This window comes from Pongo pygmaeus, chromosome 1 (genome assembly GCF_028885625.2).
Source record: "Pongo pygmaeus isolate AG05252 chromosome 1, NHGRI_mPonPyg2-v2.0_pri, whole genome shotgun sequence".
In the NCBI taxonomy this organism is placed as follows: Eukaryota; Metazoa; Chordata; class Mammalia; order Primates; family Hominidae; genus Pongo; species Pongo pygmaeus.
In genome coordinates this window covers 67,435,095-67,450,564 of record NC_072373.2, presented here as the reverse complement: position 1 = coordinate 67,450,564, position 15,470 = coordinate 67,435,095, and the positions used below count along the sequence as shown (strand labels likewise).

The 15,470-nt window shown below is 46.0% G+C and overlaps 1 protein-coding gene across 2 annotated transcripts; it reads right to left on the bottom strand.

Annotated features, from left to right (window-relative positions):
* Window positions 1-1,244: 1,244 nt before the first annotated feature.
* On the bottom strand, window positions 1,245-11,252 carry GLUL (glutamate-ammonia ligase). Of its 2 annotated transcripts, XM_054447087.1 has the most exons (8): window positions 10,052-10,560; window positions 8,869-9,224; window positions 6,950-7,128; window positions 5,508-5,669; window positions 4,626-4,772; window positions 4,133-4,260; window positions 3,730-3,929; window positions 1,245-3,074 (listed from the first exon to the last, which is right to left on the bottom strand). In XM_054447087.1, exons 3-8 carry the CDS (start codon window positions 7,113-7,115, stop codon window positions 2,756-2,758), a joined length of 1,122 nt encoding a protein of 373 aa, XP_054303062.1. In that variant the 5' UTR covers window positions 7,116-7,128; window positions 8,869-9,224; window positions 10,052-10,560; the 3' UTR covers window positions 1,245-2,755. The 2 variants fall into 2 exon arrangements, with proteins under 2 accessions (XP_054303062.1, XP_054303072.1); XM_054447097.2 differs by lacking the exon at window positions 8,869-9,224 and having other exon boundaries at window positions 10,052-11,252.
* Between the last annotated feature and the right edge of the window lie 4,218 nt (window positions 11,253-15,470).

Genomic DNA, 15,470 nt, shown 5'->3' with positions numbered 1-15,470 from the left:
ATTTTGTCAGGGAATTGATTACAATGAACAAAATCCAAAGTGCTCAGGTCACTGCCTCTTCAGTTTAGTGCTTACACCGTGTAGGATACACCATCCAAGAGGCTGTAAGGGTGACCAAGCAAAGGGAAGACAACTTCAGTTGGGGAGGTGGAAGTAGAGATTCAACGGAAATAAGGGTATACATCATTTAACAACAAAATCAAGAAAATGCTAAGGATGAAGGAGGGTACTCAACAATCATGCTCAAACAGGCGTAAACTAGGACCACGCCAGCAAGCTAATAGGTAGATGACTCTACTTTGAATATTAAATCATATTATGAGCCAACTTTCTTAAAACCATGGATATCTAGGATTACTTGACTACTGTAAAATACACAGTTGCCTGAAGAACTTGTGTTATCTCTAAAAACTATCACAGGCCCCAGCTACCTCACACTGATAGAGTATACTGCCTTTTAAAAACAATCACTATCGCCCACATTATTAGTAGTATTAATGCTATTAATAATATTGCACGCCAATGTGTCCAATAATTGCTTTTTGCTAGATATATACACAGCATCATGGGAGCCGGAGGGAGCTTTTACCCAACCTCATGACGAATGAACGAAGGTAGGAACTGGCCAGGATAAGGTGGAAGAATCCCCAGATACACGGACCAAGATAGAGCAAGGGGCAAGGGCACAGGTGACAACACAGAGCTTTTGAGAATCACAATCAGTCCACTGGTCTTCCTGCAAGGCAAGATACACCCAAGGACGAGCCCATGCCTAGGGCATAGCCAGCCTTGGAAGGCTTCAACCAGGGTAGCAGGGTAGCTAATATTTGTTATTTAAATGAATCACTGAGAGCAGAGAGTAGAAATTGTAAAGCCAGTTAATCATACATTATGTTAGGCTATTGTATTAGGCCAGGAATGGTCAAAACAATGTTATGGTAAGCCAAAACCAAACTCAGGGGAGCACAGGAAGGGGGAGGAGTGGGGCTTGTATCCTGCTACAAAACTCTAGGCTAGGAAATGCCAAGATTGTGTGTTACTAAGTCTAGGTGAAAAACTTAATCCCTGAAGTCCCAAATACCCAACTTAGAGAGGTACAGGAAAGGGCTGGTCAGCAACATCACTCCAGTGTTTTAAAAACTCAAAGAGTACATAAACTTGAGCTTATTTTGCCTGTTTTAGGAAATAAAGGAATACAATGGCACATAGGGATTTGAAAGAATCACAAACACATCAGAGAGATCTTATGTTAGGCTGATTTATAAGTGCTGCTTTGGGCAGTTACAGTTTGTTTACAATGAGGAGTTATTTGACTTTGAACATACTGTACATGGCAATTAGAAGTTGTCATGGCAAAAGAAAACCACAGCTGGCCTGCCACAGCCAACACAAGAACCAGAAAATGGTAGATGAAATGAGGGAATAAAGGTGGGGTTTATTTCTTATTATAAAAGAAAAAAAATAATTCCTCAGCAGTCTTAACAAAGACATCAGGATACAAAATTACAAGTGTTTTGACTCCAGCCCTGTCCCCATCTCCTCCAAGAGCAGAGGTAGGAGACAGTTGAAGCAAACAAGCAATTCTGTAAAAATTACCTAGAAACCCTACAAATTTGATTAAAATCTAAACTTCTATAATTTTGCTTTTTAAAAAATTTAATATCAAAAGGCCTGCTTTAGTGACATGCTATTCCTACCAGAAAATAACCCCAATACCCCCTCTGTCAGTAACATGCTCAAGTTGACCAGCCAACTCTTATCTCTAAACCCATGTGGACAAGTGTGTCTTTCAAACCAAAGCCACAGAGATCAAGTGACTGCTAGTAACGTGTCATCTGTTAACTAATCCAGTGCCCACCTTCTCCAGAGAGTGGGAAGGGCAGAAACCCAAAAGGGTCATGAGGGCCTAATCCCAGATGACCATCTTTCTAAGAACCACCTCCCTCGCTCCCTACTCAAAATGAGATGCTTTATTTCTAATCCCACTATTTGTCTCAAATTTGGTGCCCCATGACCTGGATGGTTTTTTCCTTTAGCAAAACACACATAATCCACAAAACCATACATATAGTTTTTTGTCTTTACATTTAAATATAAAAATACTATTCTGCTTTGTGTGATAAATCAAGGACCAAGCAGTAAGAACCTTTTCTTCTTTCAAGGTAGGGATATCCATCAGTTTATACTGAGCTTCATGTTCAGAGCAGGACATTTAGTCCCAAGCCAGGCTAGTCCCACAAGCAAGAGACCAAAGCCATTCTCTCTGATTCCCAACCCCTACCTTCTCTCCTAATTCCCACTTTTAATAGAAAAGTTGGTTATAACTTCTTAAGAAAAGTTTCCACCACGAGGGCAAGTCCTAACCTAACCAGAGTAAGTCAGGTCTTCCCCTTTCAGCTACCTGGAAGAAAAGTCCCCCTCCTGCAAACGTGCTCTGTCCGGATAGCTACACCTATTGGACAGGTGCACCCCATTAAATGGAAGCAGTGGTTATGTTTCCCCACCCTCCTCCCCACTAATGCACTAAAAAGCTTCAGTGATAGGGAAAAAAAGGAGGGTAGGTGTGAAGAAATTAATAACTTGACCCCTCTATCCCAGCCAAACAAAGAAAGCAAGATTAACTGGGCACATGGAATGAAAAAAACGACCTTGATATTCCATCCTTTGAGTTACAATCGGGACAACTGGGAGAGGGGGAAGAGTTGGAGTGGGATGAAGAACTAGGAGGGGCTCAACAGCTGGAGGTCTAGTCCACTTAATTTTTGTACTGGAAGGGCTCATCGCCAGTTTCATTGAGAAGACACGTGCGGATGAGGGCTTCTGTCACCGAAAAGGGGTCGCAGTTGGCAGAGGGGCGACGGTCTTCAAAGTAACCCTTCTTCTCCTGGCCAACAGTCCGGGGAATGCGTATGCTGGCGCTACGATTGGCTACACCAGCAGAAAAGTCGTTGATGTTGGAGGTTTCATGGAATCCAGTTAGACGTCGGGCATTGTCCAGGCCTCCCTTGGGATCATAGGCACGGATGTGGTACTGGTGCCGCTTGCTTAGTTTCTCAATGGCCTCCTCGATGTACCTAGAGGAAACAGAAAAGATGGCGGTCCAACCTTGTCTCCAGGTATGGAGCCAAGAATGAAGTGCACCAAAATACGATACCAGTAGAACAAATACTTCACGAGGGCAGCGGCTGCGTCTTCTTACCTGTGTGTCTCAGTGGTCAGAACAGTGCCCGACAAGCAGTAGAAAGTTACTATTCGTTGAAAAGACTAATCATTTGAAACTTTCTCCCCCTTATAAGCATTAAGCTTATCCACATGCCTGTATTGTTACTAATTTAGTTCTAAAAGATTTTCAACTTTTAGAATCTTTTTAGTTCTAAAAAGATTTGTCAACTTTTCCCTGTCACCATGACATATATGTCACAAATATATATATCGATATATGTTTATATAATGATATATGACTAATATATATTATATAAATTATAACAAATATTTATCACTGTGAATCAGAAGTATTATTTGGTATTTTTCAAATAGGAACAAAATGAGAGAATGTGAAGGCAAGTGTCAACAGCTAAAGTACGTCCAGACTGAGAAGTCAAGTTTACTCATCTTTGGCAAATATTTGCAAGTCATCCTGCAAAGGAGACTTTGCTGAGAGATTGCTAAGTCTCCTCCCAAGTTTTCTGCTACACGAGATTAAAGATGGCCCCAGCAGAAGGTACTCACTTCAGACCGTTCTCCTCCCTCATGGCCTTGGTGCTGAAGTTGGTATGGCAGCCTGCACCATTCCAGTTCCCAGGAATGGGCTTAGGATCAAAGGTTGCTATCACTCCAAAGTCTTCACACACACGATGCAAGATGAAACGGGCCACCCAGAGGTGATCTCCCATGCTGATTCCTTCACAAGGTCCAATTTGAAATTCCCACTAGAAACGAGAAGCTTGGCCATTAAAACAAAGCTAACTGCTCACTCCAACTCAGAAGCTCCTAAACCTGTTCTCTTCTCACCTGTACTCCAACCCATTCTTAGGTTTTGGGTTAGTGAGTGGTGTATCAGCAGCCCTTACTAGCAAAAGTCCTATGTGTACCCACTTACCCTTCTTCATTGATGGATTGGAGCTACATTTACCTGGGCAGGCATGACCTCGGCATTAGTCCCCGCAATCTTGACTCCAGCATACAAGCAGGCCCGGTAATGGGCCTCCACGATGTCCCTGCCATAGGCTCTGTCTGCTCCCACACCACAGTAATATGGACCTACAGAAGCATCAAGACAAAACTCTAAGAGTCAAGAAATCCACAGAATCCCAAAGTCAGAGATCAGAAGGCCCTTAAGCCTTGCCCTCTTGAATCACTATCCTTGCCTTCATCTGCAGGTGCAGGGCAGGGGAGGGGCAATAGGGGAGTTCCTCTTCACCACAGCTTCAGTGGGGCCAAAGGTTCCCCCTAAAACCTTACTTTATATATTCATATCCATTTTTGGACTTTGGTGATGTGAGGGCTGTTTCGCCTTTACTGTATTATCTTGCTTCTTGATTCAGAAAGTCATTCCCATCCCCAGAAGGGGCACTCCTGAAGTTAGACACTTCTGGGAATTTCACCTCTAACCCAAGGAGACTTACCCTGGGGCCCTGGGAAGCCATTGGAAGGCCAACCAAAGGGGTGCCCATCTGTCCCCATGAGGGTGTATTCCTGCTCCATGCCAAACCAGGGGTGCTGGTTGCTCACCATGTCCATTATTCGTTTACAGGTGTGCCTCAAATTGGTCTCTAGAAAAAAGAGTCAATAATACGCCATCAGGGATCTAAAGACATAGATGCTGAATACCAATGCTGATGGGAGAATAGTCCTTGGATTCTATACAACTGAGGTGTGCACTATGGTATGAACTGACCCAGTATAGGCCTTCTTGGGATCACTGAGTCACTGAGTCAGAAAAATGAGAGAAGCTGTTAACTGTACATCTGTAGGAAGACTCTGAAAGACTTCAGTTTTAACTAAACTCAGTTACAACCAAGTCACATGGGAGTGGATTTAGAACAGGGCAACTTTCACCTTATCTGCATTCTGGCCACCTCCCAAGCACCAAATGCCAGGCACTTAACCCTCTAGTCACAAGACAGCTGCTTCTGGTTGTCAGATTTATTCTTTATTTCTCAGGCACTTGGAGCCATTCTATAATTTTTGAGAAACATTTGTCCACTGGTTTACATTTGTCCTGGCCTACATTCCAGGCAGGAAGGCTGTTACTGGGGACTCCAAGACCGGCAAACAGATCTGGACAAATCCAATGCTATTTTATGCAACCAACAGAGAAGACCATAGAAAGATGGGCCATATTATCTCTTCCTCAAAGCAGAAGTTCAGGGAAGAGAATCATTCAGATTCTTAAAATAGTCCTGAAATTGCCTAGTCTTCCCAATACTGATTTCAGAATGTCTTCTCCCTCCCCTTCACAACATTCACAGATTGAGGAGGGGCATCCATAGCTGTGCTATACACACCTGCAGGCCTTCGATTGTACTTGAAAACTTCACATAACACCAGCTTGTTAGGGTCCTTACGGAAGGGGTCCCGAAACATGGCAGCAGGCACGAGATACATGTCACTGTTGGAACCCTCAGACTGCAAAGTACTAGAGCCATCGAAATTCCACTCAGGCAACTCTGGGGCAAAAAGAGGGAAAATTACATTTAAAACATACAGGAGCTTTCCAAGCTATGCAAATACAGCCAGCCCTTCACTCACCTTCCCATCTCTAAAGATCTCTTTTCTAGGAATTCATTAAGGCATAAATGCCATCATTAATATGTATACCCTGGCACCTGTACCTGATCCTATAGCTCTTCCTATCTGAGTTCCAAGTAAGACCATTGTACCAATTCCTTAAAAGAAATATATCAGATACTCCCTTCCCAAATGTCTTCCAGGAGACAAGCTGAAGCATTCTGTTATCACTACCATCCTATCAGTCACTTAAAATATTGAGATAGTGAAGGATTCTGATTCTTCCATTAGGTAATGTGTTGCGTCCTTCTTCTCATGCCCCCAGTGTATTCTGGCAAGTTATGTCCTTATTTTATAGATGAGGGAACAGACGACCAGCAGGATGACTTACTCAAGGATGCTCCCTTATCACCTATCCACCTTTCCCACTGTTTTAAAGGCTGCTTTGTCTCTCTAGCTGACTGAGTTCTCTGAAGGCAGAGACCAGACTCTCACTTTGTATCTTCAGTGTCTGTGCACTATCATCTGCTACATAGCAAGTACACAATATAGGCTTTGTATTATGATCATTCACTTACTCAAAAAGGAAAAGTAAGCTATCCTAAACTAGGTAGGATATGATAATTTCCTCTGGCCCCTTTCCAGAAGAGGGAAGACTATGGCTTGTTCTAGACTGAAAAATGAAGGTCACAACTATAATCTAACTGTAGCTCCTAGAGGGATAAGCAATTAGTTTAAGAATTTCCAAAAGTGGCATCAACTAAAAATTAGTCCTATTTAAAAACCATTGTAGAGCATTTGCTTCACATCTAGAAGCCAGTGATATGAGTATTAAACACAGTTTTCTAAGAGTTTGTAAACTAGATGGCATTCTCAGGTTAGAGCAGTGGTTTTCTGAGGGTGCCTTAGAGCCACCTAAGTGGGGATGTCCAGGTCGGCAATCTCTAAGCCCCATGCCAACTCTCCATAAACCAGACTTAGTTTTTCTTCAATACACTGGCCTACATGCACAATTCCATTGAAATAAAGGGTTCCATTGTCGCTCTGCTTTGAGGCAGTGTAGGAGCTTAATGTTGACTGAATGAAGGCTGAAAAGTCCTGCCTTAGAACCTTTACAAACAGAAGAAAGAGGCCTAATCCAGAGGCTGAGTCAAAGGCTGCTCCCCACCCCTCTGCAGATCCTACCCAGCATGTGCTCCACTCCACATTGCTGTCTCACCTTCCACACACTTGGGCTCACTGTCCAGGGTCCGGGTCTTGCAGCGCAGTCCTTCTCCAGTACCATCAATCCAGATATACATGGCCTGGACTTTCTCACCCTGAGGCAGGGACATGTACACCTGCTTGATGCCTTTATTTAAGTGGGAACTTGCTGAGGTGGTCATGGTGGAAGGTGTTCTGGAGAGGAAAAAAAAAATAATATTGTTAACGCCCACTCCAAACTGATCCCCTGCAAAAATGGCTCAAGAGGGACGACTGAATCAAAAGTCAGAGTGTAAGTGCCAACTCCTTCCCTTGTGGAAGTCAACACACAAAAAATTATGTTTACTCACTCTTTCAGGGGGATTAGTTTTATAGTAGGCAAAAATCTCCTTTATAATAGGCTGTAAAGCTGATCACCACCTTTTGAAACAATTAACACAGATGCCTGCTAAAGATCAGGCCCTTGGTAGTAACTCAATGCCTCTGCATCCCTGAGCTCAGAGGCTTAAAGTTCCACAGCTACTGCAGAACCCAGGCTTCCAAGCTAGAACTTATACTTGTGAGGACTAAGGTCTATTCCTTCAGTGTAGCTGAGGTAACACTAAACTATCCAAATACTAAACTATCAGAGGAAACAAACCAAAACCAATACACAAATTTACAAAACATAGAACTTCTTCCAATACAAGTAAAATCCAGCCACAGAACAGGCTTGGCTTCCACAGTTTGTTTTTCTCTTTGCCTTTCATCCTAGCTGTGGTCTTAACCCAAACCCACCGCCCCTCCCCACCAAAAGAAAACTTACTACACATTTAGATTTGAGGATGAAACAAGGTTACAATATATTTTTTTAAAAGGCTAGCAGTTTCCTACAACAAAAGCTGATTCAAGCCAGATTCTAAGGGGCATGCTGCCATAATTTCCATAGGACTCATGCAAAGTCTCACTTAAGATAGTGGGCAAGAATCACAACACTATGGAATTCTACAAGACTTCAAGTAATTAGGAAATTTCAACTTCTAAATCAAAAAGATCTAGAAATTTAAAAGCCATGAGGCATACTAATAACTGCCAGCCAGTACCACAAAACCTCTGAAAGAAGAGAAACTCTGAAGCCACAACAGCCGAAGAGGAAACGTTCTCTCTCCCTCCTCCCTCCGTGGCCCAGGGTGGCTAGAAAGGGAACACATTGTTCTCCTCCAACGACTAGGGCAACGTTCTGAAGTACAGTGGCAAAGTTTCTATGGGCAAGTGTCCATGTTTGCCCAGCTGAAAACATAACTGCTTCTCCCTCTGACAGCCTCACAACCCTTCCCCTTGGGGAAGACCAACATCCCAATATTGCCTCTAGAAGACTCAGCCGGCCAAATCCTACTTCCCACCTCCATCCCAGAACCCTTTAGCTCCCGCTAAAAGCTACAACCCACCGAGGCGGGCAGATCACCTGAGGTACGAAGTTCGAGTCCAGCCTGGCCAACATGGTGAAACCCCCGTCTCTACTAAAAATACAAAAATTAGCCGGGCGTGGTTGTGCAAGCCTGTAATCCCAGCTACTCGGGAGGCTGACACAGGAGAATTGCCTGAACCCCAGAGGCAGAGGTTGCAGTGAGCCGGGAGATTGCACCACTGCACTCCAACCTGGGCAACAGATCGAGACTCTGTCAAAAAAAAAAAAAAAAAGCTACAACCCAATTTCTCGGCTGTCCTCTCCAACATGTTACACCACCAATATCATGCACACTTTGTCCTAAGCCTCAGTTTCGGATCTCTTGCTCTTTTCCGTGAGCCGAGTTGCATGCCAGCAGCCTAGTGCCACTCTATCAACTGCTGCTACCGCGGTGCCAAGTTTATGTGGGGGAAATGGATTCTGAAGTTTTTAGCCGTTTCTGCAGCTCCCACCAACTCCAGGGTCGTCCTCCCTGACCCCTCACTCACCCCAGCCACAGAAAGTCAAGCGTATCGTTAGGGTTGCCCTCTTTAACCCTTCTCTTTCTGGAGTGGCGTTCGCGCCTCTCCTCTTTCTCAGACTCTAACCGGTCCAAGCACCGGAGCTTTCTGGGAGAGGGCGATGGAGAAGGGGACAGACAGCGGCCGGCCCGGGGGGTGTCCGAACAGGCAGGTTGGTGGGTTAAGGTCTTAATCTTGACTCGAGATCTCTCCCCGGAGTTCACGGAATAGGCGACGAAGCCGAAGCAGCTGGAGCGCGACCCGGAGGAGTTTGACTTCTCGTCGTCTTCATCATTTTCATTCGTTGCTTTCTTCGTGGACTTGCAGCTGGGGGAGGATCCCCGCTTCCCGCCCCCGAGGGAGTTATTATAATTATCCACTTTGAGAGCAGCCCCTTCCCACTGAAATGTCCCTAAAGTGGGCGCCCCGCCCCTCGGGCCCCCGTCCGAATCTCAAGGCCTCACGGAGGTGGCCATACCCCGCCGCCGAGGGGTTGGGGGGTCCGGGGGAGGGTGGGGGCGCAGGCCGGAGGGAGTGCGCGCTGCTGCTGCCTCCGCCCGGCCCGGCTTCTCCACTGACTGCGCCGAGGCCCGGGCTCTCCATTGTTCGGTCACATTTGAAGGCCCCCGGGACCCCGAGGCGGGAGCCGGCCGCACAAACAACGCTCACAGTTACACGCCGCAATCGAGGCGTCTCAACCATCGCCAGAACCACGACGATTGCTCCGAACGCCCCACCACGAGGAAGGCAGCCAGGCGCCCGCGCCAACCAAGCGCCTTGTTTGCGCTCCACAGGGGACCGCACCGCCACTCCATCCACAGCGCAAACACCACTGCGAGCCCCAGGGCGCGGGCCGGCCCAACGGCCTCCAGGGGCGGCGCTTCGGCCGCAAGTAGTGAAAAGAAGATCAAAACAACTCACCCCGCCCTTCCCAGAGCCTGGCCAAGGGCGCGCCCCACCAGCGCCAGCCCCGACGGGTCCAAGCCACCGGCGGCGGAAGCACGCGGGAGGAGCACTCGTGCCGGACCTCAGGCCCGGGCCGGAGAGGCCGCAGCGTAGGGCTGGGACTGGAGGGGCAGGCAGCCGAAAAAAGAGGCTGGGCGGCGCGCCTCGCGGGGTAGCAGGGGCGGCGCGCATCGCTTGCGTGCCACCGGGCCGTCCGGGGGCTTACCTGGGCGCCGAGCAGGCGGGCGGGTAAAAGTAGGCCGTGAGAGCGAGGTTCGGAGACGAGAGGAGGCCGCAGTACTGCTCACACGCTCCGCTCTTCTCCCACTCTCGACTCTGTAGGGCCGCCAGCAGCCCCGCACCCTTTATCCGCGGCCCGGGGCCGCCCCCGGTGCCCTGATTGGCTCCCAGCGGCCAGGAGCCCGGGCCGATCAGCTGATGCGTTCCCGGGCCCCGCGGCCATTGGGCGAGGAGCCCGGCGGGCGCCACTGGGGTGGGGGCAAGCGAGCTGGGAAAGAAAGAAAGAGAAAGGGGCGTGGGGGAGGGGCCGGGCGGCGTGGGGGAAGGGAGCGGAGCAGGGAGGGCTGAGGGCAGAGGGGCGAGTTGCTGCCAGGCCGGGAAGCCTCCGCTCGCCGCCCGCCCGCTAGCTCGCCAGGTGCCGCCCCACGGCCCCCAGCCCGGGGTCCCGAGGCTCCCAGCAAAGCGCCCTGGACCTCTGCCCTGCCGCCTTCACGGGGAATAGTTTTACGAGGAGAGCTCCCTGGGGAAATGCGGAACCAGGGAAACCGAATTTAGCCTTTTGTTGCGAGGGAGCCTCCGAGCCCCGCTTCCTGCGGGCAGGGGTTAGCTTGAGAGAGAGCGCGGGGCGCGGGACCCGAGGGAACCTTGGGCGGGCCTGGCCTAGGGCGGGTGCTGCTCGAGTCTGGGGACAGGCCCAGGTTCCCAAGGCCTGGAAGAGCCGCCCGCTCCGGCTCTCTTGGGTCTGGGGAAATAAACAGAACTCTGCCATTTCACATTTGAAATCAACGTGCTGTTTCTCTAATTTTACAGAGGATTCTGGAGGGCGGTAGAAACTAAGTCTGGAGACCTGTCTCATACCACTGGCAGACCCTAGGCAGGTCTTTCAGGGCCCAAGTTTCTTCATCTGCAAAATAAAGTGGTCATCGAAAATGACCTGTGGAGCCGCCCACTAGATTTGAAATTCTGTGTGCAAACTGCCCCCGGAGCAGCTGAAAGGAAATCGAGGTGTTCACTTGCCCTCTTTGAAGTCCAGGGATTGTCACGAAATTCCTTAAACGAATTCTCCCTGGTTTTGCTTTATCAAGTGCGGCTTCTTGTTAATCTGGAAAATGGGAATACATGCCTCTCCTCTCAGCTTGCCGTGATGGTTGGGAAAATGTGTATGTGAACACAATCTTGAAATGTACCTAGAGACACAACATAGGTAGATAGGTAGGTAGATAGATATTGCTATCCGTACTATTACTCGATCATTCTATTTTTAGTGCCTGAAATCTACCTGATGGTGTCCAGCTTTTATTGCTTGAAATTTCAGTTTAAAGAGCAAGAATTTATGCTTCCAGTGCCTTTGGAAGAGGAAGGGAAGAAGTTTGTTCTGGTTATGTTTTGCACCGCAAATATGGAAAAGAAATGTTGCCTGCGACCACACACACATAACTTGGCTTCTTCGGTCAACATCCCTTTCCTTTAAGAGTGTGTAACACTGTAGTGCGTTTACATGAGAGATGCAGCATTCATCTCAAACAGTGGTTTTTGGGATGTTTCAGACTGGTGACATTTTGGATTGTGTAAGGTGCCTTACAAATTCCTTGTTAAATTTCAGTGCTGCCCGTTGAAGCATTACATTGTGGTGGCTAAAGGCACGGCTGCAGGTCAAGTAAACCTAGGTTCAAATCTGGGCTTTCCCTTCATACCAGCTTTGTGTTGGCCAAATCACTTAGCCACGTGAAGCCTGTTTCTTTGTCTATAATAAAAGAGGGATAATCATTTTTACCTTATACAAGGATTAATTGTGATAGCACATACAGAAGAGATTGAGTAGTCCCTGGTACATCGTAAATGTTTAGAAAACAGCAGTTATCATAGGCCAAGTTCTATAATCTGAGGTGATTGGATTCTTTCTTTCCCCATAGCGACTTTTGAATACAACTTTTCTGACTCAGTGTAATGCTTTACCATTCATTATATCAAACTAGACTTAACCTTGGTAACACAGTGAGCTGTCTTCATTTCTTTCTGTAAAGGTTTGAGTTTAAATGGTCGAGGAAGAGAAAAGTGATGCAAAGGAGGAGAAAAGTGATGTTTTTATTTTAAAAGATGTTATTAATCATTTCCAGATACCAAACTACCGAACCATAAGCCAGAGCCTCTGCTGCACACACCACCAGCCCCTGAGGTGGGGATGGCAAACATAACAGAGAACGGAATGGTAAGGCGCGAGTGCGGTTCTGCAGGCTTATAGTATTTCTGCCATTTGAGTGCCTGCTTCCCTTCCTAGATGTCTTGACCTCATTGAGCAGCTTATTCATTGTCATATCCCCCAGTAGTGTCCAGGGTGAGTGTTCAATAAATGATATTTGTTAACCACACAGAAGTGACAGCGGCACCATCAAGAGAACATGTGCTTTGAGCTGCTTTTCCGAGAATGGAAATGGATTTGCTTTGATCCATTCATGTGACCAGGGGCATGCTTTGTAAGGGTTAGGAACATAATACATGACCACTGACTCTTTCAGGAGTGAACAAGGGGCCTTGTCCTCCTTGGCCAGCCCCACATTTACTTAAAATGACGAAATTAGGACCCAGATGAGTCCAAGAACTGACCAGGGAGGCTTGAGCATAGGCAAGAAGTAAAAGCAGAAGAAACTGGTTCACCCCCAGAAACCCAGACTGTACTTTTAGAGAAGTTAAAAGTAAAACAGCCTGTTTCATCCAGTTTGACTTTGCTGTGTCTGCTGCCCTTTCTTCTCCTTCCCCTTCTTCCCTAAATTGCCACCCACCCCCATTCTTCACCCCCACCATAAAAAGAGCATTAGAATGCTTGAACCCATGAACTTTTCTGTTTCTTGGTACACACCATATCAGTGCTGACAAGGGGTTCCATTGCATGTGCTTTGAAGTCATATTTTTCTCTCTTAGAGTAGAATTGCCATGTCCAAGGGGTGGGTGGAGTGGGAGAGCAATTACAGGGAAAGATTTTGTTCCAAATCTGCAGAAATAGCCTGAGATTAAAAGTATTTCTTCAATGTTGTTCTGCTGCCTGAAATAAAAGCTTTGTATTAGGATTTTGCTGTACTCCCAAATCTTATCTCTATTAGGAAACAACTTTTCTCTTTTTTTTTTTTTTTTTTTTTTGAGACGGAGTCTTACTCTGCTGCTCAGGCTGGATGCAGTGGCGTGATCTCGGCTCACTGCAACCTGCGCTCACTGTAACCTCTGCCTCCCGGGTTCAAGCAATTCTCCTGCCTCAGCCTCCCGAGGAGCTGGGATTACAGGCGTGTGCCACCACACCCAGCTAATTTTTTGGTATTTTTAGTAGAGACGGAGTTTCACCATATTGGCCAGACTTGTCTTGAACTCCTGACCTTGTGATCCGCCTGCCTCAGCCTCCCAAAGTGCTGAGATTACAGGCGTGAGCCACTGTGCCCAGCCCTTTCTCTGTCTTTTAAAGGATCCATTGTCACTCTGCAAGTATGAAGTCCTTTACCTGGGGATCTGGAGTGCCTTCCCAGGGGCCTGTGTGGTTGCCGTATACTCATTAGACACAAAATTTAGGGTAGGGCTCACATTGACCAAATCTTTCTGTTTAGGAAATGGAGTTTTCCCTGTGTATGAATGATTTCAACAGGCATTCAGTGAGACCTTTAAATCATGTTAAAGAGATACAATTGAGACTCAGGGTTGGGGAACACCCTGGAAACCCAACCCAGAATTGTAAAATATTCTTTTAAAAATTATTATTATGTAATAAACCAACATCAATTCTTCCCAAAAGAATGGACCATAGTAGAATCTTAAACCAAATCAAAATAATAATAATAAAAATGAAGAAGAAAAGAAATAGCTCTGGAAGTTGATAGCATTATTCTTAAACCATAATTTAGGGAAAAGCTGTAGTCGGCCAAGCTTTCAAATTTCAGTTTATACAATTAGAGAAGGAAAGACTACATTTACATTATACTTCAGTTCAATAACTAGCACTAAGAATGGAGGAATTGTTCTTTACAGTTTTTGATTGTTTGATATTTTTCAGTTCAAGACAGGGAATTGGAAATTCACGTCTCAGCCATATCTGTAGCCTGATTTGAGTTTTGTAGGATGCGTGCTGAAATCGGTCAAATACAAGGAACACTTCATTTCCCCAACTGCATGTTATGATGGAAGGTTTGGGTCTGTTTGAGCTCTACCCTGAATCATGTCTCTAGCAGGAAACTACATGGAAAGTTGGGAAGAATCAAGTTCATCTTAGTTAACAACCTGGTTAAATATGTCCTATTGAGAAAATTAAAGCCATACAATTCTAGAATTAGATCTTCACATCGTTCTGTCTTAAAGATGAGGAACTGAGGCTTAGATAACTCATAGTAACTTGATGAAGTCACGTTAGGTTAGTATTTTAGAGCCTAATGAGCTTTCAAGGTGCTGTTCTTTTTCTGTTCCTTTTCCTTTAGTGTCTTTGGTCTGTGGGTGATCTGTTCCAGGGCCACCATCTCTAAAATACTGAAATTCCTACAGTCCTCACTGAGGGAGGTACAGAGGACAGGGAGCAACCATTTACCTCTCAATCCTGGGTATGCTTACCCAGTGACTTCTGTATAGCAGACACTCAATATATATTTTCTTTGTGAATAACTAGATTAGCAGAAAAAAACAACACCGTAGGACAGATTCTCTTTGAAGGACTCTTTGGAGATCATTTTTCACATCTGATAATCTGCCTCCAGTTTCATTGTTTTGTGAATCTGGGGTTTTTGTAGATACATTTTGTCCTTTATTCTCAATTTACACTGTATAGATCGTTGTTCTGTAGATTGATTGGAACATTATTGAAGCTAATTAAAAAATTTAGAGAATTTAGCATTCTGATCAAAAAATTATTTAGATCAGAGTATGTGCTTTAGTTGGTAGCATTCCCAAAGAAATCCTCAATGGGATCCACAGCCCCTCCTCCCTCCCCTCCCACCTCATTAGTTAATTTGGATCCCTGTTTATTTCACATTCACTCGCCAAATTTTAACGGGAAACAAACAGCCCTAGGGCATGTTTTCTGGATGCTTGGGCAATTCTTAGTCTGGTTCTGGATTTTTCCTGTCCGTTCTCCTCTCCCACTTCTTTTAAACCCATTCTCCAGAGACTTGTTTACTGGGGTTGGAGAATCAGAAGCTTGGCCGGGGTGGTGTGAACCTAGTGCCCTCTGGTGGAATTTTGTGAGAATGACAAACTCCCCCAAAGCTTGAGTGTTTTGAGTTTTTTCTTGAGTAGCCTTTAGTGGGAGGACCTTTCTGTTACATCTTAAATCTAGTAAGTTAATAACATGAAGGCTTATTGCCTACACTGAATATTTGAAAGCTATTATGTTGGGGATATCACTTGATTACCAGAGGTTTATTGTTAGAATTAGGCTT

Excerpts from the sequence above, each read along its gene's own strand:
- GLUL (XM_054447097.2), bottom strand. The coding sequence starts at position 7,115 with ATGACCACCTCAGCAAGTTCCCACTTAAATAAAGGCATCAAGCAGGTG. Across the intron at positions 4,261-4,625 it reads TGGCTTCCCAGGGCCCCAGG|GTCCATATTACTGTGGTGTG; the intron begins GTAAGTCTCCTT and ends ATGCTTCTGTAG. Across the intron at positions 3,075-3,729 it reads AGGGAGGAGAACGGTCTGAA|GTACATCGAGGAGGCCATTG; the intron begins GTGAGTACCTTC and ends TGTTTCCTCTAG.